This window comes from Pempheris klunzingeri, chromosome 7 (assembly GCF_042242105.1).
Source record: "Pempheris klunzingeri isolate RE-2024b chromosome 7, fPemKlu1.hap1, whole genome shotgun sequence".
Classification (NCBI taxonomy): domain Eukaryota; kingdom Metazoa; phylum Chordata; class Actinopteri; order Acropomatiformes; family Pempheridae; genus Pempheris; species Pempheris klunzingeri.
In genome coordinates this window covers 8,414,751-8,436,971 of record NC_092018.1, presented here as the reverse complement: position 1 = coordinate 8,436,971, position 22,221 = coordinate 8,414,751, and the positions used below count along the sequence as shown (strand labels likewise).

The 22,221-nt window shown below is 38.8% G+C and overlaps 1 protein-coding gene across 1 annotated transcript in view; it reads right to left on the bottom strand.

Annotated features, from left to right (window-relative positions):
* ipo11 (importin 11) overlaps positions 1-22,221 on the bottom strand; it is a 116,200-nt gene that overhangs the window by 29,440 nt on the left and 64,539 nt on the right. Inside the window, exons 23-28 of the mRNA XM_070834330.1 lie at positions 12,509-12,588; positions 12,344-12,424; positions 10,083-10,178; positions 9,517-9,630; positions 8,827-8,948; positions 1,659-1,754 (exon numbers count right to left, since the gene is read on the bottom strand). Coding sequence (XP_070690431.1) covers positions 1,659-1,754; positions 8,827-8,948; positions 9,517-9,630; positions 10,083-10,178; positions 12,344-12,424; positions 12,509-12,588 — 589 coding nt within the window. The remainder of the gene's footprint in view (positions 1-1,658; positions 1,755-8,826; positions 8,949-9,516; positions 9,631-10,082; positions 10,179-12,343; positions 12,425-12,508; positions 12,589-22,221) is intronic.

Here is a 22,221-nt window from a genome sequence, read left to right as displayed (position 1 = left end):
AAACAATTTCAGAACAGGCAGCATGCACACACACAGACACACAAAACAGGCTGAACCCAGTGGCACTCAAATGCACAACTCTGACTGCTATCCACATTGGTTCATCTGCATATAGACAGAATTACATGCAACACCTTTGTTGCAGTCTGTATATGGTCTTTTATTTCCTTTGTCCTTGTGACTTAATGCTTATTGTGAGTTGAGATAAGGTAGTGGGGTCTTCACTGTCACATTATGTGACTTTGACATGTAAGACCAGAAATTTTAACTAAATTCTGTCTATAACTAATGACAACAAATAACGCAAAACAAAACAAATTGAAAATCCTTTCTTTTTAACAATGTATCAAACAACATGACAATGTAAAAGGGGTCTCTCGTATCGATGAACCCTCAAGAGAATTATAACCCAAATCCCTGTCAGCTTTACAGCCTTACAGCCTTATAGCGACTTTCAGCTTGCACCTATACTGTTTTAGATCACTCTCACCAATCACAACTAAGTGAAGCATATAGCAGCAAAGGAAGCCACACAATTCCATTGGCGGTTGGTGATCAAAAACAGAGCTAAGAGAGAGTGAATTCTGGACTTGCATTCATTAGGTGATCACAAACTCTCAAATCAATGTTCAATATAATGTTGCTTCGTCACAGCTGGATGGGTAAATAAGCAACTGTTTGTTAACAAGTCGCCACATCACCTTAAAAGGTTATGATATATAAATGTTGTTTCCACTGCCCCCAAGTGGCCAAAAAAATCTAGTAGTACTGTATGTTAAAATAATGTTTAAATGCAAAAACAAACTAAAACGTCAAATTTTTACTTCCTTTTTAAAAACTCCTTTTCAAAACCTTTGCTGAACTGTAACTACAATTCTCCTCCCTTCTATATTTCATTCATTTAGCTTTAGTAATCAAATGTTACATGTTGGTCCTGTACCGTTCAGTACAGCACAATAGATCTCAGTGGAAATGCACATTCACAAATAAGTTTTTGTTCATTATGAAGCACAACAGGGAACCAAAACAATTCAACACATCACTTGCAAATATGGCAACATTTACGCTAACCTTTCTACCAAACTTCTCAGTTCATTTCACACTGGCACATCTTGGGAGGGTGCTGAACGTTTTTGACAGCACCCAAAAGGTGTCTGCATGTAGTTTAACAACTACTGAGAAATGAGCACCATACTGTTGGTATTAATAGCCAGAGGTGAGAGAGATGGCGCAGAGCAAATTCAGAGTCAAAGGGGGGGTGTGGTTCGTGTCATAGTGAGAAAATCTCAGGAGGCCATTTCACAGGCCATTGTTCTTTAAGAGAAATGTGTTCTGCCCAACACTCCCCTCCATCAGCACACTGTCATGATTCATGAGTATGGGACTGGTTTTACATCATTCATTTAAAAATGTTCCTCATAGGTTTGTTCTTGATAAAAATCAAGCTTTAACAGCATGTCTACAACTGCACTGCGGCAAGTACTTTTGAACAAATATTTCAGCTGTCTTCATTCATCATGCATGAGCTTTCATTGTGAACTTCATTCACTTGTGAAAAGTATGACTGGCGGGTTTCCACCATATGATTTAGAGGGATTTTTACATTTGTTTTTCTTTGTTTTCTCCTCTTTAAATTAGAAAGAAAGTTTCATACTTACTCTTTGAAGGTGCCTGTTTCTGGATCTTCTGTCATTACATCATGCAGCGCCTCAACGCAAATGTTGATGATGCCACAGAACTTGTCCTGGATCACACTGATAACACACAGATGACACGGGCTCATTACTCATGAGAACATAAATTCAACAGCTGTGTGTGTGTGTGTTTGAGCAGATAGAGATAAAGATAAAGATGGGCATTTCTCCAAAGATGCAAATGGTCATCAAGAGCAACAGTCCAGGTTAAATCTCAACAAAATTGAAAGTGATAAATTGTCTGCCAAAAAAACATATGGCCATGCAGGAAAAACACTGTCTATGTCATCCATCAACTCATATCATAGCACGTGTGTCCAGACTGTTCTATTTTCATGTATCTACATCATCATTTCACCTTTGGTTTTTAGAATTTACACACCTGGTAGGGAAAATGTACTATATCATAGCTCAAAAAGAGAGAGAGGCAGTCGGTAATAAAAAATAAAAAAAACCTAAACCATTATGTTGGAAACAGTACATTGAAAACACTTCTCCAACTTTATGATCCTATAAAAACATTTTCCTATTGCGCTGCTCAATCACATATGATAAGGGTGAGTTTCTAGCAGTAAAGGCGGTTTTACTGTCACATTCAAGTGTGAAAAGTAAAAATGAATGAGGCTTATTTTCTTAACATACAGCCTTATAGTCTGAGTCTCTAATTTTTATCCGAGGCACTAGAGTGATTCTTCTAGCTAAGAAGCACTGTAGAGTCTAGTGTTACTGAACCTGAGATCTTTAAGATATGCCGTCTCAAAAACCAGCCACCCATGCTTTGAGACAAGTAGCAGTCATTGATGAATTATTTGAGTCATTCTTTGAAAGCCCTGGAGAAGAGGTGGGTTTTCCCATGTCAATGGGAATAAAAAAACAGGGAGGGATAAGAACACAATACAAAGACACTAGAGTTAGTATGTGTGGGTATGGGCACTGATGCATCAAAGGTTCTGTCAGTTCCAAGTGCTTGGCTAGGTAGACCCCAGGCAATGCTGCATAAAGTTCACTGAGCATGACGTCTGGCAAAAAATGGAAAATAAGTGCATGACGGGCACATACCCAGCCATTTATCATAGATCTGTCTCATTTCTCTTTTATGTGGCATATATGCTGTTATTGTAAATATTGCCATTAAGACTGACATAATGTGACAGCTGAGCTATAGCAACAGGGGATCTAGTTAGCGTACGACTAACCACTAAAATCACGTTTTCTACACGGCCATGTGAGAAAATTTGCATTTCTCCAGCCATCTCCAAATTTACATATGCTGCACTCACACTTAAATGTATATATGAGTATACGTCCCAATATATAAATAGTATAATAATTAATACCGTAGGCAACTTTTGACTGACTTAGAGAAGAAAGGAAAACTAGTTAATTATTTCTTTCAGTCTGTACCATTTCATCATCAACATCCTGAGTGTAAAACACATCACCGAACACCTCTGCCGCAAATATCCTAATAACACCCTCAAATCGGAAGAAGAGGCAACAGCTGGATGCAGGTATTGTATTAACCATCCCTTATCATACATTTAAACATGTTTGTCAATTCTAATTCTATCCAGCTCAACACCTCTCCAGTGATTATCTTCTAATGTCTGACTAGTGCTAGTGCTTCGTGCCTGACATTCAAATCAATACCAAGTGGAAACATGATCTGAAAGCTGACGGGCTGCGTGCAAAGAATGAGCTGAATGTGAATTTCTTCCCCACAGCATGATAATCCACAACACAATGGTAATTTTTTTAGCAATTACATTTCTCTTCATATTAAATTCATATTTTTTTTTTCTGGTTCAGTGACAATTACAAATTAAGTGTCTATGGTTAAAATCTTTCCTTAGAGAAGCAGTGCCACACAGCAATAATACTTCCTCTTGACTCTTCTTCCTTCCTTATTTCTTTCTCAAAAAAAATTGTGTGTTATATTGGATATATTCCAGTGGGGATTGTTGCAAATGGATTTCAAATAAGCATCACTGATTACATTTGATGCTGTTGAGCATCATTGATTATGGATCATTACCGTGAACCCTAAATAGCCCCAGTGCTTTGGTGGAATAAGTTGCAAGTGCATTATGCATGCCAAGACTAAAACAATGGTATGAAACTTCTGTTATTTCTGTAATTTTGCCACAAATGTTGCATTACCAAAATGAAACCATGTACCATGTATACAATTAACATCATGGCTACGTATCCTATTGGGGAATATTCTACTGATAGTACTGAGGAATGATCCTTACCATATGGAAAAACAATTAAAAAACGGAAAAAAAAAGATTTCTGAAAGGATATGAGTGAATAAAAAACAACATTTAAAGGATAAGAAATGCATAATCTCAAAATGGAGAAGGGTTTGTTTTACTTACAACTACATGCAAAGAGAAATGCACACTATGTGTGTATGCATATATGCAAGCTACAGCGACGTGTACATTTAAATCTTTATGGGCTGTGAAAGTTACAGCAAAAATTGTGGTCCCTAAGAGTTGCAAAAAAGTCGACAGAGCAGATAAAATACCTAAATTAACCACAAAAAATCAAAACTTTTGGAGACAAAAAGTACTTGCGCAGGAAGAATATTTGATTCCTCTGAACATCACGTACCAACTTTGACACTGTTATAATCATGATTAGACAAAATGTGAGAACAGCAGATGCAGGCAAAAAAATGGTTCATATTGATTTATTACGGTCCTTGTTCTTGTTGAGTATTGACATTTTAGGCTTTGCCATCGAAAAGCAAACCGTCAGTGATGATGAACTGGCACTATGCACAAAAGCCTGAACAAGAGGTTCTGATGACTAAAGCAGTCTTCGAAAATGACCTCATGGTTATGCATGTTAAATACAAAATGAAACATTCTACTGCACTTAGATTGCACAAAAGTTTCATAAAGTAAGAAGTACCTCCTATTCAAAGACAAACGGGACATTAATGCATTTAATGGGTATCTATCAGTGATTAAATAGCAATTAAATAGTAATAATAGTAGTAGTAATTGGCAGTCAAAAGAAAAACAAAAAAGTGAAAAACAAATATCAAAGGATATGACATGATTAACTGACACTGATGAACAACGCAATTATCTGAAAAAAGAAAAGATGCTATTTTCATTGACAGCATCAACTATATTATTTTACATAATATGCCGTAACAGCATCAATAGTTCTTGGATTAATTATCAATTTCTAACTCAAATGAACATAAACTAGGCATGTTTAATAGAAAATTGATTTCTCCTATTTGATATGTTTAAGTGGTCCACTAGAGTGAAGCAACAAAGACTAAATGAGTACATAAGCATGCCTCACATTCCTGCAGCTGTTCCAAAGACCTCTACAGGTGACTTCGCTTTATGCCTTCTATAAATACAGTGCATAAAACTGGTTTATATTTTCTCTTTTGAACATCAAAAAAAACTCTACACCCGAGTGCGTTCACTGCTATCTCGGATGTCTTCAACCACGTCACCATGGCAAAGGCACTGCCCAACTTCACCCAGTATGTAAACTGTTTCACCAGAGAGGAGAGGAGCCTGGACTATGGACTCACCTGATTATTATTATTATTGTTATTATTATTATAATTATATAATACAGCTCCTCACTCGTGAGTGTGCATGTTGTTGTATGTTATTATTATTATTATTATTATATAGTACAGCTCCTCACTCTGAGTGTACATGTTGTTATATATTATTATTAGTAGTAGTGGTATTATTTGTATTATTATTATTATTATAATATAATACAGCTCCTCACTCTGAGTGTACATGTTATATATTATTATTAGTAGTAGTGGTATTATTATTATCATTATTATTACTTTTGTGTTTGAAGTTTATTCTTATTCTTTTGGAGCTGTGTGTAACAAAAAGCAATTTCCCCCTGGGGATTATTAAAGGAATTCTGATTCTGATTCTGATTCTGAAATAGGTAGAGAGGAGATATTTAATGATGCAAGTTAACAAGACTTATATGCAAATGTAATCAGCATTACTATAAGTATTCAAATTCGGTTCCATTTCCTAATATTAGCCACTTTTCCAACATTTTCAGGAACTTTTATTACCAGGAATTTCTTTACCTGGATAAAAGAATTCCTGGTAATCTGTGTGGTTTGCATTTCCACCGCACCTCAAAGTTCCGGTACATTTATTCAAATCAGGCTGATGACATATGGGGGACGTATAGTGCGGCGGTCGGACCCACTGCGACTGTTGTGGTCCTTCAGCTTCTTATAATCTAGCATAAGTTTCTTCAACTTTTCATGAATTTGTGCCCCGCCCCTCAAGAATTCCGGGTAATCTGAAAAGTTCCTCCTCACTACTAGGAACTTTTCTGGGGAAAGTTTGGGGTTGAGGGAATTTCCCCGGGTAATTTCGGTGGAAACGCGCCAAGGTTTTTCAAAATCCCGGGTAAATGAGAAAAGTTCCTGCGGTGGAAAAGGGGCTATTGTATCACAAATCACAATTGTATGAATCAGGAACAACCAAGGATCCCAGCTCTGTTTTGTGGACAAGCTAATTAAAATCAACATGAACAAACAGCAACTGTTCATTTGTAACCCAACACATGTTTACTGTATATTCTTTATGTCCAGAATAGTCAGTGCTAATCAACTCCTGTTTATCCTTTTTAGGCTAACTTTCAGATAACATCTGGTTTTCTAATGGCAAAAGTAAACTAATAAGAAAAAAATAAGTAGTGCAAAATTTACTCTGTAAATTATAATGGAATATCAAATGACAGGGCACACTTCTCAGACAGCCCTGTTTACTCACATATTTAAGCTGCATTTTTCTCCAACAAGGTCTTATCTGCTGTTTGCTAAACAAAAGATAATTTGTGGTGCTAAATGATTGCTGAAAGTTAACTTTTTTTCTGGTGAGCGCTGATGTTTCAGTAATGCATTTTATTTCAAAATCATTTGTAGGATCATTAGGGTGAAAAAGTTAATTTATTAGTGAAATCATTATGATTTGGGTTCATGAATCAATACTTGTAAAAAAGTCTGACTTGGCTTCCCCTGATTTTGAATAGAATTCAGAGAAAAATACTGTTAGATGACATTGAGGGCATCTATGAACAAGATACGGACTTCTGTCATAATCACTGTAGAAGACCAAGGACGGGAAAGTAACAAAGAATTTCATGCCTGTCAATATTTGTGTTTACCTTATCTGGATTCCAGAAAACTGAGCTTCCCCAGATCTTGATTAAAAACATGCATTACCACAGAGTAAGATGGGGCATCACAAGAAAACTTTAGCATAAAACTAAAAAAGTTTCTTCATAGAAAAATAAGTTGATCATTAAACCCCATAGTGATTCCTTTGAACCACTTCAACAGAAGTTTCACTTAGAAAATAATTACCACCTCGCCATTGTATGCCTCCGCCAACCAGTCCCGCTGCAGTTTAGATAAAGTCTGTCCAAACTTATATCATTTATGTAGTTAAGACTTTGAGGGAACTTAATGAAAGGTTATTAAGTGTATTTTTGGCGACAGTCACCTGAAGCTCAATATCAGCAATACCAGTAAACTTGTGGTGGACTACCAGAGGAACAGGAGAGCCTCTGTCCTGGTTGTCATCCAGGGAAAATGAAGAGGGTGAACTACCTTGGGGTCCAAATCAATATAAAATTAGACTGGACTCGCAACACTGCTGTATGTCTATTAGTGTGTCAGTTCACTGAGAGAGAAACAACAACCAGAGTCATGCTCAGCAAATAAAGCTTCTGATAGAGCACAAAGCTGTAGCCTTGACAGTAGACAACGCTTCAAATATGGATGTTACTGCTAAGACTAAACTTTTAAAGAGATTCGCTCAAGGTGGTTCTGAGATGAGTCTTTATAGCAAGTGAAGAACACAACTTTTTTAAGCGTTTGGTACACCACCTTCCATCACACTTATAACAGATAGATAGATTAGTTAACTAATGTGCTTAATGTGTGATGACTGAGGAAAGAGATGAACATTTTTATCTCACAACAAACTTTTCCATTTCCATTCCATCTCTCTCAGTCGTTTAATATGTTGGTTTATCCAATCTAGTCTACTATTAGCAAACAAATGCAATGTGATGTGATGTCCCATCATCATTCAGCATAAATGCACTGAATACATGTGCTCCACTTATATAGTCTAATTACTTGCATCCTTAGATGTAACCTACAGAACAGCTGGTTGCTTTTTCGAGACAAAGTACTGAAATGCCTTAAAAACTTTTACACTAGACAACCTCATAACTTTTGATCTAAGAAGGCTGTGTGTGTGTGCATGTTTGCCTCTTCATTGACATGATGAGATGTTGGCCCTGATGGAGCTGCCTCACTGCATCATGATTCATTATGATTCAACTAGTTGCGGTCAATTACATTGGTCCAATACACATTCAAATAATCAGGCACGAGTGGGCACGCAAACTTAACTCACAGAGGTATGCACACGAAGCGTAAAGAGATGTCTCATGCCCTTGTTAAAGGAGTACAGAGCTCTTTGGCTGTGGAGAAAAGCGTGGAGGAGGATAGTCTAGGGCGGGGGGGGTGAGTAAACTTTTTTTTTTTTTATATATAGCACGTTTCAAAACAGCAGTTACAAAGTGCTTGGAGAGCTCCGCGGACAGGGACAGAGAAGCCGGACGGGCTGGTACTCCACCCAGAGCCGCTGTCAGTGTGAGGTGTACGAGTAAACTGCTCAGACATGGGGCTCTGGAAGATACCAAGCAACATGAGTATGGACTGAGTATTTACACACACATTTATATTTGTTTTGGTCTGAGATGGTGGTGAGAGCAACATCTATTGGTTGTGAATATATAGCAACTTTAAGCTGTTGAATTTGTGCAGCATATTATGGCAGTAGGGTAAAAAGTTAAATTTATCAAGTTTTTTAACAGCCAATACTCTGTTAGTGACAACCCATTAAACACCACAGACCTACCAGAGAGAGATAATTCCACCAGCTATAGTCTATAAAGACAAACAAAAGCGGATAAATTATTTGTCAAGTATGCCACTTCAATTTCCTCTTATGTCAGCTGTGCTGACAGAGTGCATGTTCACCAGCTGAAAGCCCCATCTGCACATAAATGAATGATAAATGTTTCTCACCTGTTGTCAGATGGTAGGAGGGAAAGCAGAGCCAGTGACGACAGCTTCCTCCTCTCAGGCTGAGTGATGTTATCCATGCGGTCAACCCACATCTCTATTACACTCCCCAACAACTGGTCCATCTGATGACAAGGATGAAGGAAGAGCAGTGGACAAGGTGAGAAGAGGAATAATATAGAAGAGGAAAGAGGAGACAAACAGAGAAGCAGCAATAAAATATAGATAAGACAAACGTGACATGAACAGTGTTTGACAACTCAAGATGATTTTATTTTAATGTTTAAAAATCTGTCTACTGTTGTCATAAAAGTCAGCACAACTGACCTTCCCTACTTGTCCTGCATTATTTACCTCCCTGCCTTGTCCTCTAAAAAGAAAAGCTTGGCATGACGGAGAGAGACAACTCTCTGCCTTTCATTAATTTAGATTAGGATAGAGATGTCAAAACAAGGCAAATTCAATTTTGCTCCGAGTCTGACAAAAACAACAATGTCAGAGTTTGACAGTGAAGAGGGGACGACTCTAAACTTAAGGGCTTGAGAATGATACCATTTGTAATTCCTTGGCTCATTACTTTTAGCCTTGTTCAGAATGATTCCTTTTTAAAAGACACTTTGGAGTTATGTCACACAGACATTCAAAGAGTCTGTGCTGAGCAGACAGAAATGAAGGGCAGACATCAACTCTCACCTTCTGGCTGCACTCAGAGGCCATCTGAGTGAGCAGAGAGGAGAAGAAACTGGAGTTCTGGAGCAGGACACGGCCCATAATTCCTAGGTAGGTGGACATTACCACAGGATATCTCTGTACAACACACACACACACACAATGTGAATAGACAATCACACAATTGACTGCAGAAACATAACCACGCACCAATGCTTTTACATAGAACAAAGGTTATTAAGCATGATAAGGTGAAAGAAGATGTATTCACTGACACAGCAGAATCCTGGGAAGACAGCAGATGGCCTTTAACTTAGCAGAATGATCAATAAATGCCACTATATGATCTCCATAAGAATTCATTTTTACTTGACAGAAATGGATGAACTTTAAATACAAGCACATTCTCGTCTTAAGGGAGTATTTTACGGTTAAATAAAGTGATTTTTTTTTTTTAACAAAACAGTAAAAAAAAAAAAAAGACAGAAAAGGTGTGAAAATGCAGCGTGGGTACGAGAACACATCTTTAAAGGTTTGTCCTTTATATAATCCCAAACCAGATCTGTGCAAGATGCAAAGGTAAAACTCACCTCACCGTCCACAATACCTCTGAAGACAGCGGGCAGCAGGGGCTGGAACATGTGGGCTCCTAGTATGGGGCTAACCTTTAAAGCTATCTCCACCACCTGCCGAGACACAAGCAGAGGAAGGATGAGGGACCTTATTCAGAGACCGGAGTGAGGAACAGTAGCAAGAACAAACAGAAGAACAGAGAGAGAGAACTCAGGAGGGAACCGGAGAGGAAGCAACAAAGAAATGCACAAAAAGAGAGACAGGAAGGGTCAGACACAGGATCGCGTAATAACAGAGCAAAGTGTGGGACGAGTTAGTAGGAGCTTCTTTTCGAGAGAGTTAGAAATAAAGTGCAGAAAATCCTCCTTTCAATTAAGGGTCTGACCTACTGTCTGTGGCAGGCAAGGCTTGTCCCTTAAGTTTAAGCTTTGAAAGAAATTCGAATGAGCCCTCTGTCAGGCTCTATATACTACTGCATTCACAAAAGATAAAGCCACATTATGACTGAAGAAAATTTTCAGATTAAAGGATAAAGTGACAGAAGCACTGTAGTACAGTAAAGTTATGTATGAAGGCGTGCATTCAGTTGCCCTTTTAGAGATACGCTTAGCTTATCTAATAAAATCTATCTAATAAAACAGCCCTGCAATGAATCCCACCGTCATGAGGGTTATGACATGAAATTTCAGTAAAAACTATTTTAGAGAGGTTCAGTAACACATGTCCTTGCACTGATGCTCAGAAGTATACCAGGGTTGTATAACATATGTACATAAATTTAGCAAAGAAAACAAATCTAAAATGCCAGGGAGTGGATCCAGACCCTTAAAGAAAAGTTCCATCCTCATTAGGCTTTTCATTATTAGACTACAACATAAATCCAGACAACGCTGATATGATGATATAACTCATTACAAATTGCATTTTCACATATCAAAGCCCCAAATTACAATATTTAACTCAAAGGTCAGCAACCAGATCCGAAGCAGAGACAGAAAGCGAGATGTTACATCTGTTTATGTATGTTCAAAGAAACGCATACTGATTATTCTGATCCCTCTGTTTTCAGGGAGCCAATGTGTGCTGAGCTGCTGTGTGTCCGTGTTGCGTAGGTTAACAGGTTTATAGTCTGTTGGCTCTCCTTTCTTCAGATCTAAGGATTATCAGGCGCCAGATGTGCAGTCCCCGACCCATTCTGCATACATATACTACTCAAGCAGTGCAAATAGAACATTCACAGCCTCCTGTAAAGACAAGATATGCACACATGCATACTGAATGTACACCAAGACAAATGACAATCCCAAAACGATGGTCCTGCCCATTCTAACCCATCATTTATCACGCCTACTGAAACACAAATATTGCTCACGCAGAGCACACCCACAGTGTGTTGGCTTAATGCTAATAGCTTCTCGTTGAAAATTAAATAAAATTGCCAGTAATGAGACCAATCACAATCACAGCCCATTACATTTTAGGGAAAACCCTGCTAACATCCTGAGGCTAGATGTCATTTTGTATTATTATTGAAAATTGAGCGTGGCTAACCATAGAAAGGCCTAAATCCAGAACTAGGCCCTGAGAGACTCAGACATGTCCAATGGCATTAACATGGCCACTTCCTTTGAGGTATGAATCAATTGAGGACCGTACCAGAGATCTCTACCTGATTATTTAACAAAGCCACAAATATTTTATCGTCAGCAGTATCAAAAGACCAGCAAGACCAAGGTAATATCAGTTGACTATCATTTAGTGTCTTTATCAGAGCAGTCTTGGAGCTATTTTACAGGAAAATGCCAAATCGAAAACTGCCATAAAAAACATTTATCAAACAGATGCAATTTTCTAAGTAACTGTGATTTATAAAGATGTGAGTAACATAGTTTTGTGAGTTGACAGCTTTGCTATCCTACTTTGATGTTCAGACAGGGAGGTAGCCGGCCAGACAGAGACCGAGTAGACTATTTCAGGCCTCTGTTAAACACTCAAATATATATTTTTGGTAGTGACAATATCAAGGCTGGTCTTGCATTATAATCTGGTGTCAAATCACAGGAAGCACTGTCTGTGTGGCTGTGCTTAGAGCACTTCATGCCACTTCGAGTGCACCTGCTATTCGCCGGGCCACACAGACTAAACAAACACTATGGTGGAACTTAAGGAGGGAGGATGAAAAAAATAAACCTGAGAAAAGAGAGACAGAGAGTAAACGGAAGTAATTTAGTGGTGTGTGTGTGTGTGTGTGTGTGTGTGAGGGAGGAAGAGGACGTACCTTGAGCACTTGGACCTGTCCCTCATTCGTGATGTCTTTCAGGAGATCACAAAAGGAGCGACACAATGATTCTGCATAGTTCTGTGAATAACAGATTCATATGAAAGAGGAGTTCATACAAAATGTGTGATTTTTTGTCAGTACAAGTGCATGTGTGAGTCTCACCTGCAGGAACTCTGTGGCAGACAAATATATGTAGGCATTAACGATCTGAAAACATGTGCGTAGGTTCTCGGAGCTCAACTCTGGAAAAGAACATCAGAGGGAAAGAGGTTTAAGTGATAGATGCAGGCAGAGAGGGGAGGACAAAAGCATATGCTGATAAATGATGCTGCTGAACACAATGAGACGGTATTACATATCGGATGGATGGTCTCACACTGAAAATAATCATTAAACAAGCATGTTTTGCTTTTAGAAATGTTCAGTTTACTTAGTGAGGTTAAAGATCATCAAGAGTTGCTGTTTTCATCCATTGTGACTCATAATAGTATAAAAATAATACATTAAAAGTACATGAAGAGGAGGGGGGGTATTTTCAACAGACGCTGTGTATCCATTGATCTCTAATATTAGCATGGAACAACCTAAACCTTGAGAATGAGGCACCTCATCAAAAGGTGATAACTCACTCACTGGATATGGCGTACAACAATCATAACTGGAGTAAATATTCTAATGTCCATGAAAATACCATCAAGGATAAAGGTTGTTTCTTTACTCTGTGGATTTCCTTTCAGCATATAAGTGCAAAACTAGATGCCCTTGAAATGATGTTTTAATAATAATGCAGAAGCACCTTTTACACACACACAAACAGACACAAAACTGACTTATGGTGATTTTCAAAAACTCCAGGATGTGCTTATTTTAACCACCCCTTTGAAGATATCCATGATGCAACAAATTAGCATAGCAAGAGTAGCTTTAAAGGCCTTCGCAAAAGTGGCTGCTTATCTGCCAGCGTTAAAGAGAGGTTGTGAGGATCTATTTACAAGAATCACAAGCTAAATTAGTAAGCATGCTGTGCCCTTTGTCTCTGGTGTTGGTCTGACCTTTGCTGTCCACGTTCATGTTCACTCAGACAGAGTGGAGCCTCACACATCAGTGTGAGATATTATTGTGACATATTACTTATAATTTATACTTATAATAACTTATAATTTTTGTAACATTTTGGTGTGGACTTGACAAAAAAAACGTACTCTTAACACCAGCAGGGACAAAGAGGTTATAACTCATGTGGCTACATTCAAAGAGGATTAAAATAGAACCATAACCTGGGGATGAAAGTGACAGTGTAGACAAAAACTCAATAATGGCTGCTGTTAAAGGGCAACAAAATTTTTTTTAACATTTTATCATCTTTAAAGAGCAGATATGCTCCAACAAGCTCAGCAAGTCTAACATCAAAAACAATTGGCTCTGAAAAAGTTGACCATGAGGCATTTTGTACAGCTACTGTAATGTATAAAGGAAAATCCCCGCAAGGTGACACTACCAAACACATAAAACAAAAAGGACAATTTGCAGACAATTATAAAGTGGATGCTGGAGTGCAAAGAATTGACTTTTCGCCAGTAACTGTGTGTACATGCTTGAGTCTGAAGCCAATGCAGTACCACGGCTCTAATTGTTAATGGCCTCTTGACCCACGGAGCAGAGAGGAAACTACCCTCACTGACACATCATGTAATAGATTAGAAAAGTGGACGCTGACAGAACCAAACGCCACTCAGAAATACAATGGGATGTTATGTACTGTACACCGAGTGCTAAGAGAGAGTTTAAATGCTCACATGTGCAAATGTAACGTAAAACAGCTTTGCAAATTGAACCAAATGTGAAAATACTCATAACGCATTGCCAGGCTGCGGAGCAAAAGTAGACTTCGACAAATAAAAGAGGGGTAGAGGAGGTGAGGAAGAAGTTATGGTGTCGTATGCGAAGGCTCCAGAGGAGGATAACACAAACACATACTAAAGGAGGAATTCTAAACCACAGTTAACATTTACACAGTAGGATATAAGTTTGACAGTAATGTAAGCTGGCATGGTAACAGACCTTAGCACCTAGAATAGCCTCTGTATAGCACTTGGAAATAAACACTTTCACATTACACGCACAGACAGGTGAGAGGTGAGGAACAAAAGAGAAAGGAAGATGGACAGACAGGAACTAAAACACTCACACACACACACACCTGCATGCTGACAAAAACAACCCTAAACAGTCACCCACATAGCATCTATAGATACACAGAGACTAAAATCTGCATGAATAATTTGAAAGTAATACGAGCTGACAGTGTAGCTGACTCTGACACCTTGAATAGTTGTTTACTTCATACAAGTTGACAGAGCAGCTACAATTAACACCTAGGATAGCAGTCACTTTCCAGCACACAGAGGACCTACACTGTATATACACACATGCGCTGTGGATATATAGGTCTTGGAATACATATATATACTGTATATAAAAGATCACTTTTATATTGAGTGAAGTAAAAGCTGTTAAAAGTCAAAAAATGTGTATCACTTTTAATTCATATCAAAATTTTTATCTGGTCTTTTAATGAGGTCAGGACCTACGAAAGGAGTCCCAAAATTAATCTCAAGGGTCACCAGATGATTAAAGGGACAGGATTCAATGAGAAATAAAGTTTTCTGACTGATATACTGGGTATTCTTCTTGATCTAGTCGCCTAGATTCTATGGGCCAGTAAATATTCTTCAAATGAAACCCTTTGGGAAGGGAAAAAAGAGCCAATTTGGAAGACCATTTGGAGACTGTTGGAGACAACTCATGTCTACACCAGGTCTACAGTGAGACCATTCTAATAATGAGATGTTACAAGTAGACATTTCTTCATTTTAAGGGATCGCAAGCCAAAAAGGTTGGGAATAACTGTTTTAAAAGTCAACCAGGGTAGCCAAAACATTGTTCAAACAGAAGTATCGAACATGATAGGGAAAGCAAGCAAGATTAAAAGAGGGACACACTCTACAGTCACATCCTACCTAGTTTACCAGTTAATAACTTGCATGTCTTGTGAACTGCTTTTTCCTTCTTTCTTCCATTATTTTGAGTCAAGTGAGGCAGTTATTCTTTAGGTTATTTATTATGAATGAGAGATTAGAGTATGAAGATTAGAAGCACTCTTACTCCTTATTGGTTTGGTTCTTTGTCAGTATTTTTAGAAGTTAGTTTTCATTAGTTTATCATTTCTTTAAAAAAAACATTTAAAAACAATAAATTCAGAACAGGATTAGTACTTATCTATATTTTAAATATGACTAAATTAAGTTTCTAGAGCAGTAACAGTTATGCTCACAGCAGCAAAGTCACTATATAAAGTAACAATAATATGTCACAAGAAAATAATCTAAAATGTCAACAAAATACATTATAGTCCTGACATCACAAAAAATACTGAAGAAAGTTTAGAAAGGATGAAAACAATCATCGGTCCATCATAGGACAGCTGGTTTGGCTCAGCCAGCAGCTAAATTAACAAAAACCTATCTCTCCGGTCGCACTCAGTTCATCCAGCTCAAATCCTTCACTTCCTACCCAGTCCCAGTCACCACACCACCCTGCTCTTCATCCTCCCACTTGGCCACATCCTCCGTAAACATAACATTCAATTCCACTGCTACGCGGATGACACCCAGCTCTACATCTCCAGTAAACCCGACTCCATCATCCCACCTTCCTCCCTCACCAACTGCCTCCTTGAAATAAAGCTCTGGTTCACACTAAATTTCCTCAAATTAAACAGTGATAAAACAGAAATGTTACTAATTGGCTCTAGATCCAATCTCAACAAATCCCATAGTATCTCCATTCCATCTGACCACTCCTCCATCTCCCCCTCCTGTCATCCTCAACAGCACACTTTCTTTCACTTCACATATTAACAACATAACCCGGTCAGCCTACTTCCACCTCCGTAACATCAACCGCCTGCGCCCCTCCCTCACCCCTCACTCCACCGCCATTCTAGTTCACAGCCTAGTCACTTCCCGACTTGATTACTGTAACTCCCTTCTGTTCGGTCTCCCCCAAAAAAACCCTCCATAAGCTTCAACTGGTCCAGAACTCAGCAGCTCGCATCATCTCTAGGACACCTTCCACCCATCACATCATACCCGTTCTGCAACAGCTTCACTGGCTCCCCATCACCTATCGCATTCAGTATAAAGTCCTGCTTCACACATTCAAAGCCATCCACAGCCTCGCCCCTCCATACCTCTCTGACCTCATCCACGTATCTGCACCTACCCGCACCCTCCGATCTTCTTCCTCTGTCAATCTCTCTGTTCCCTCTGCTCGCCTTGTCACCATGGGGGGCCGAGCATTCAGCCGCTCGGCTCCCCAGTTATGGAACTCACTCCCCCCCCGATCTCCGTAACACTGACTCCTTACTGCTCTTCAAATCCAGCCTCAAAACCCATCTCTTCACACTTTCCTAATCCCCTGATTCATTTTGCACTGCTACTGTATTTTATTGCTTGTTTTTATACCTGTTTTATCATCATATTGTATGTTTTATTTGTATTCTGTACGGCGACCTTGTGAGCCTTGAAAGGCGCCCTAAAAATAAAATGTATCATTATTATTATTATTATAAAAACAAACATTAAGGTAGCTCAATTCCCAGAAGAACAGTGGCAAGACAGTCAAAAAATCAGAAGGGTTGGCAAGCATGGGAGGCACTTTTTACCATTTATCAGAACTACATATTTTGTAATAGATCGGTGTGTTTTCTAGCCAGATTACCTTGCAGTGAGGGATGAAAATAGAACAACAGACGCCAAAACCATCGCTGCCGGTGGGCACCTTTGCAATCTGGAGCCCATTGAGCTCTGCACTGCTTCCTGTCTAAAGAACCCACTTGGTTAGTGTGGGCGCCAAAAGTAAACGGACAGCACTTTGGGGCTCTTCCGCCTCCTGTATGTCTCTGTCGGTGTGTATGTATGCAGAGGAGCTCAGCCCCAATACAGAGAGCAGAGAGAGGCTGTGTGAGGGAGTGTGATAATAAATTGTTGATGATAAATGTTAAACAAGTACAGATAAGCAGAACACGTAACTTTGAAGCTCATTAACACCACAGCCTTTAATAATGTTGGTCAGGAAATCAATGAATACCATGTGTCCGTGCCCATTCCTACAGCAAAATAAGTGCACGTACAATATAAGTAATTACAAGTCGAGTAGCAACAAGCTTATTAGCGATAAAAATGGACAACGAATGAAGAAATGATTCACTTTTGATGGAAATCTGTCTGTAGACGGAGCTCTTGCACCCCTTCCATAGAGTATGCAGTATGCTTTCCCTCGCCATCTGCCAGCCACAGTAAGGTAATGAAGATAATGTATGCTGCCATCTGTTATGTGTGCAGGTACATAATGTATTCCACAGGCCCATTTAGTCAGCATATCAGCCTACATGAATATTCAACACTTTAAGCATAGTTCGGAGCAACATTACGCTAAACACATGTAGTGAGCACAGACAGAGAAGACAATGATTGCTTTCAAAGTCAAATCAGCCAGAAGCATGTAGCAGGAAACAGGAACAACAAAGTGACGACCAAAAAGGTCGAAATGACATCAAATGAGCAATAAAGAAATTGTTGTGATGTTTCCAGTGTCATGTTGTGCAGTGTACTGAAGTACACACTACTGGATCGTAGAGCATCATGAGGAAACAGACACGGAAAAGGTCCACTGCAACAAATGCTTTCCCGTGGTCGGGCCAGTGCCTTTCATTTTTGTAGAGAATAAATTGAAAGCAACAGATGGCTTAACAGTGGGTGAACAAGGACACACAGAGTCATCTGACAAGGAAAGCACGGCAGGTCCGCAGTACTGCAGAGGAGGTGAATGAGCAATCATGGTTCTTTGCTGTGCAATGGCTCCTAATGACCACAAAGGGGGAGACGTGCGAACTGTAAAGACAGAGGGAGGGAGTGATCTAGTGAGTGCACCTTTTTCTGTCAAACTTTCCTTTGCTGCATTATCAGCACCTGTATTGCATTTGCATTTTTTTCCTCTTACCAAAGGCATCTGAAAAACTGCCCATGTTTTAAATAGACTTCTCAAAATTAAGTAAAAATACTTTGAGAAGGAAATTAAAATTTTTCAGTATATAGCTCCCACCAATGCAATCAAAAACAGTTCAAACTAATTTCCTACAAAATACGGGTGTTTCTTTATAAATGGTAGATTTCTGTTTATTTGGCACAATTCTAGTGAAAAAAAACATTTAGGATCTATTGTGCATATAAGTATTAGATTGTTTTAGAAGTAATATCCCATCAGCTTTAGTGTACTGAACTCCAAATATTGCTCCAACTGACACAGAGGTTGAGTAACTGATACAAAAAAATAATTTAGTCATTAAACATTTTTCTTCCACACTCCTGACATTTTAGAACATGTATTAAAATTCACTAAATGGGGACTGAAGTCCTTTTGCTGTGTCTTATTGATTTTTTTCCTTCAGGGGGCCTAGAGGTAAATAAGGCCGGTTGCGTTCTCCTCATTTCTCTCAATAGCAGAATGGCACTTTCACCACAAAACATTAAATCGATTTCAACTGAAAGTGATTCCCACTAGCCTCACAATACTGTACCTGTACACAATGCAAACTGCTGTTTACAGCAACAGAAAAAGATCCACACTAGAACACACCCTTAAATGACGCCAGTATATTACCCTCAGAGCATCATCAGAGCCATGTGAAATTATACACCGCAATCAAGAATTCCTATGCGACCCATGAAAAACACATTGGTACTTGGTAAACTCAAATGGTTGTGCACTTCTTAATTATCAACTGGCCACTAGACTTCCATAATTTACATGAATGAATTAATTCTAGACATATGCTTAACACTCAGCTCACATAGCTCATCATTTCAGAAATGAATTCTTAAAGCAAAGCAGAGAATAAAAATAGCAAAGTGCATACTTAAAAGAAGCTTTTAGGTTTGATTTAAAAGCAAAAAACTAAAGTAAAGTAAGGTGTTGAGGAAAGTCTCACATCTTTATATCACAACGCCTGACAGCATGACTCAGCTACTCACTTACTACAATCTTTTTCTTCTTTTTTTTTTGGCAAATAGGATTTCATTTTGTTTAGGCCTAAAGAATCTGCACCATGTTGCCTTAAACGGATTCCCAGTAACGTGTCCTGTGGAAGAGAAATGATCAATTTCTGTCAGTTTGTTTTATGGGGAAGGAGGTGGTGCAGTTTATTGTGCCTTCTGTTTTATGGGGTTTGGTTTTAACAATTCAATTAGAATCTGTTGCAGATCAGGGCTTCTTCAGGCAAGTAAAGCATCAGTACAGAACATGACATTAAAATAAAAAGCCTTTGTTGTGAAAGTTTTTTTCTCTCTCTCTCTCTTTTTGTGTGTGTGTGTGTGTGTGTGTGTGTGTGTGTGTGTGTGTGTGCACGTGCACGTACCAAGGGCTCTTCGAAGAATGGTCTAGTAGTCCCCAGTGAATATTGCATGGTATTTTTGAAATGCACATCCCTAGTATATACAGTTAAGCCTGAAATTATTATTCATACCCTGTCAATTTTAAGGAGTTTTTGATTTTTCTAATTTATACAGTAGCTCTTCACCCAACAAATCAGATAGGTAAATAATATAAGAAGGTTTACAGCCACACACCATTTAATTTTGAATTACTACACAAACAGTTTTAGAGTGCAATAACAAAAAATCACTACATCCAATTTTTTTCATACCCTCTTGTAATCATGACAACTAACCATGAAATGTTACAACAAACTATGTTTTCTGAGGCAGAGATGTGTTAAATAGTATTATAAATGTTTCTTGAATGTTCAAGACCAGTTTCCTGCCCTATATAAGTTGAGTAGCTCGTTAAACGTCAGCCATTTTGGAATCAACACAGCTGCTGTCATGCCAAAGACCAAAGAGCACAGTGAGGACTTGTGAGCAAAGATTATTGATGCCCATAAAGGAAGGCAAAGGATACAAAAAAATTGAAAGTTTTGTCAAGAAATACAAAGAGTTTAACACTGAAAATTCTCCAAGGACGGGGTCAGAAGGCAACAGTGTCAACTCGGCTTGCCAGAAAGATTCAGCAACAAGTCCAGATTGATCCAAGAATTACTACAAAGGCTCTTCTGGCAGAACTGAGCTCAACTGGTGTGAATATATCAAGGCAGACACTCCAGCGGACATTACATCAAGGTGGCCTCCATGGACGTCGACCAAGAAAGACTCCTCTCCTTCAACCAAGGCATGTGAAAGCGTGCCTAGCCTATGCAAAGGCTCACATAGATAAAGATGAAAGCTTCTGGTCATCTGTTCTTTGGTCAGATGAAACAAAGATTGAGTTATGTGGGCACAGAGATGTCGTTTTCATGTGGCGCAAGAAAAATTAGGCCTACATACCAAAGAACACCATCCCTACCGTAAAGCATGGGGGCGCAGCCTAATGTTCTGGGGGTGCTTTGCAGTGGTACTGGCAACTTAGTTAAAGTGGAAGGCATCATGAAAAAAGAGCAGTATCTCAAGATTCTCAAAGAAAACATCAAGCAGTCAGCTGAGAATCTGGACCTGGGGGAGTGTTGGACTTATCAACAGGACAACGACCCAAAACATACGGCCAAAGTGGTGAAGAAATGGTTTCAAGACAATGATGTGAACATTTTGGAATGGCCAAGTCAAAGTCCTGATCCCCATTGAGAGCTTAAGGGTGGTACTCAAGAAAAGGGTTGCAGCAAGGAAGCCTTCCAACCTCAAGGATCTTGAAGCTTTTGCCAAGGAAGAGTGGTTAAAACTTCCTATGGACTTTTGTAATAAACTTGTAAGCAATTACAGGAATCGTTTGGAGGCTGTTATTACAAATAGAGGCTTTGCAATTGATTACTGAAACAGGGTATGAATAATTTTGAACACAATGATTTTTTGTTTTTGCTTAAGTTGTAATTCCAAAATAAATTGTGTATGGCTGAAGGCTTTCCAACATTTTCTGTCAATGTTGTTTTTGGGGTGAAGAGCTACTGTATAAATTAGAAAAATCAAAAACTCCTTAAAATTGACAGGGGTATGAATAATTTCGGGCTTAAATGTACCTGAAAAGCTCTCACACCAACCCTCTAGCGACAGCTTATCAGCTGCTTATATCATTGCTTTGAGCTGAGACGCCACCAGAATAACTCCACAAGCGCAGAATGACACAAACATGGAAGACGGAGCATTTATGAGTGAGCTACAACCCCAATACCCCAAGCACAGATAGAAGGCTACTCGAGTACAGGCAGCAGGGAGACTATGCGAGTCTGTAATAATAAAAACGATAAAAAGATAAACCTGGAATAAAGTGTGACCTTGTGAGGAAGTGTCCCAAGAGAAAACCTCAGACTACAAGTGACTGGTGCTGTTAAATTAAGAAAACCATGTTTTCTGTTACATATTATACTGCATCAGCCAAAGTAACTTTGAGAAGAAAATAGACCTCTACCACCACTGATCTTTCCCAAGAGGATAAAAAAATACATATATTTTAAAAAATCCTAAAGAACAGGCAGGAATGATAGTTATAGTGAGAATCAATGAAATCTGAACTTTTTTGGGAGTTGGTTTATTTCCGTTGGCGAAATGCGTGCTACAGGCTAGTGCTGCCCTAGTTTTGGGAGTCTTGTGTATTATTTCACTCGATCCCACAACTCTATTTTTCAATGATTTACATGCTTTTTACTTTACTTGTTTATTTTCTTTCCCGTTTTCTGACTTTGTGTCATTTTTCCCCACCAAAACAGGTATCACTGGTAAGAGACACTGTAAAGGCAGCCTGGTTATTATTCCACTTAAACTGCAGGCTTT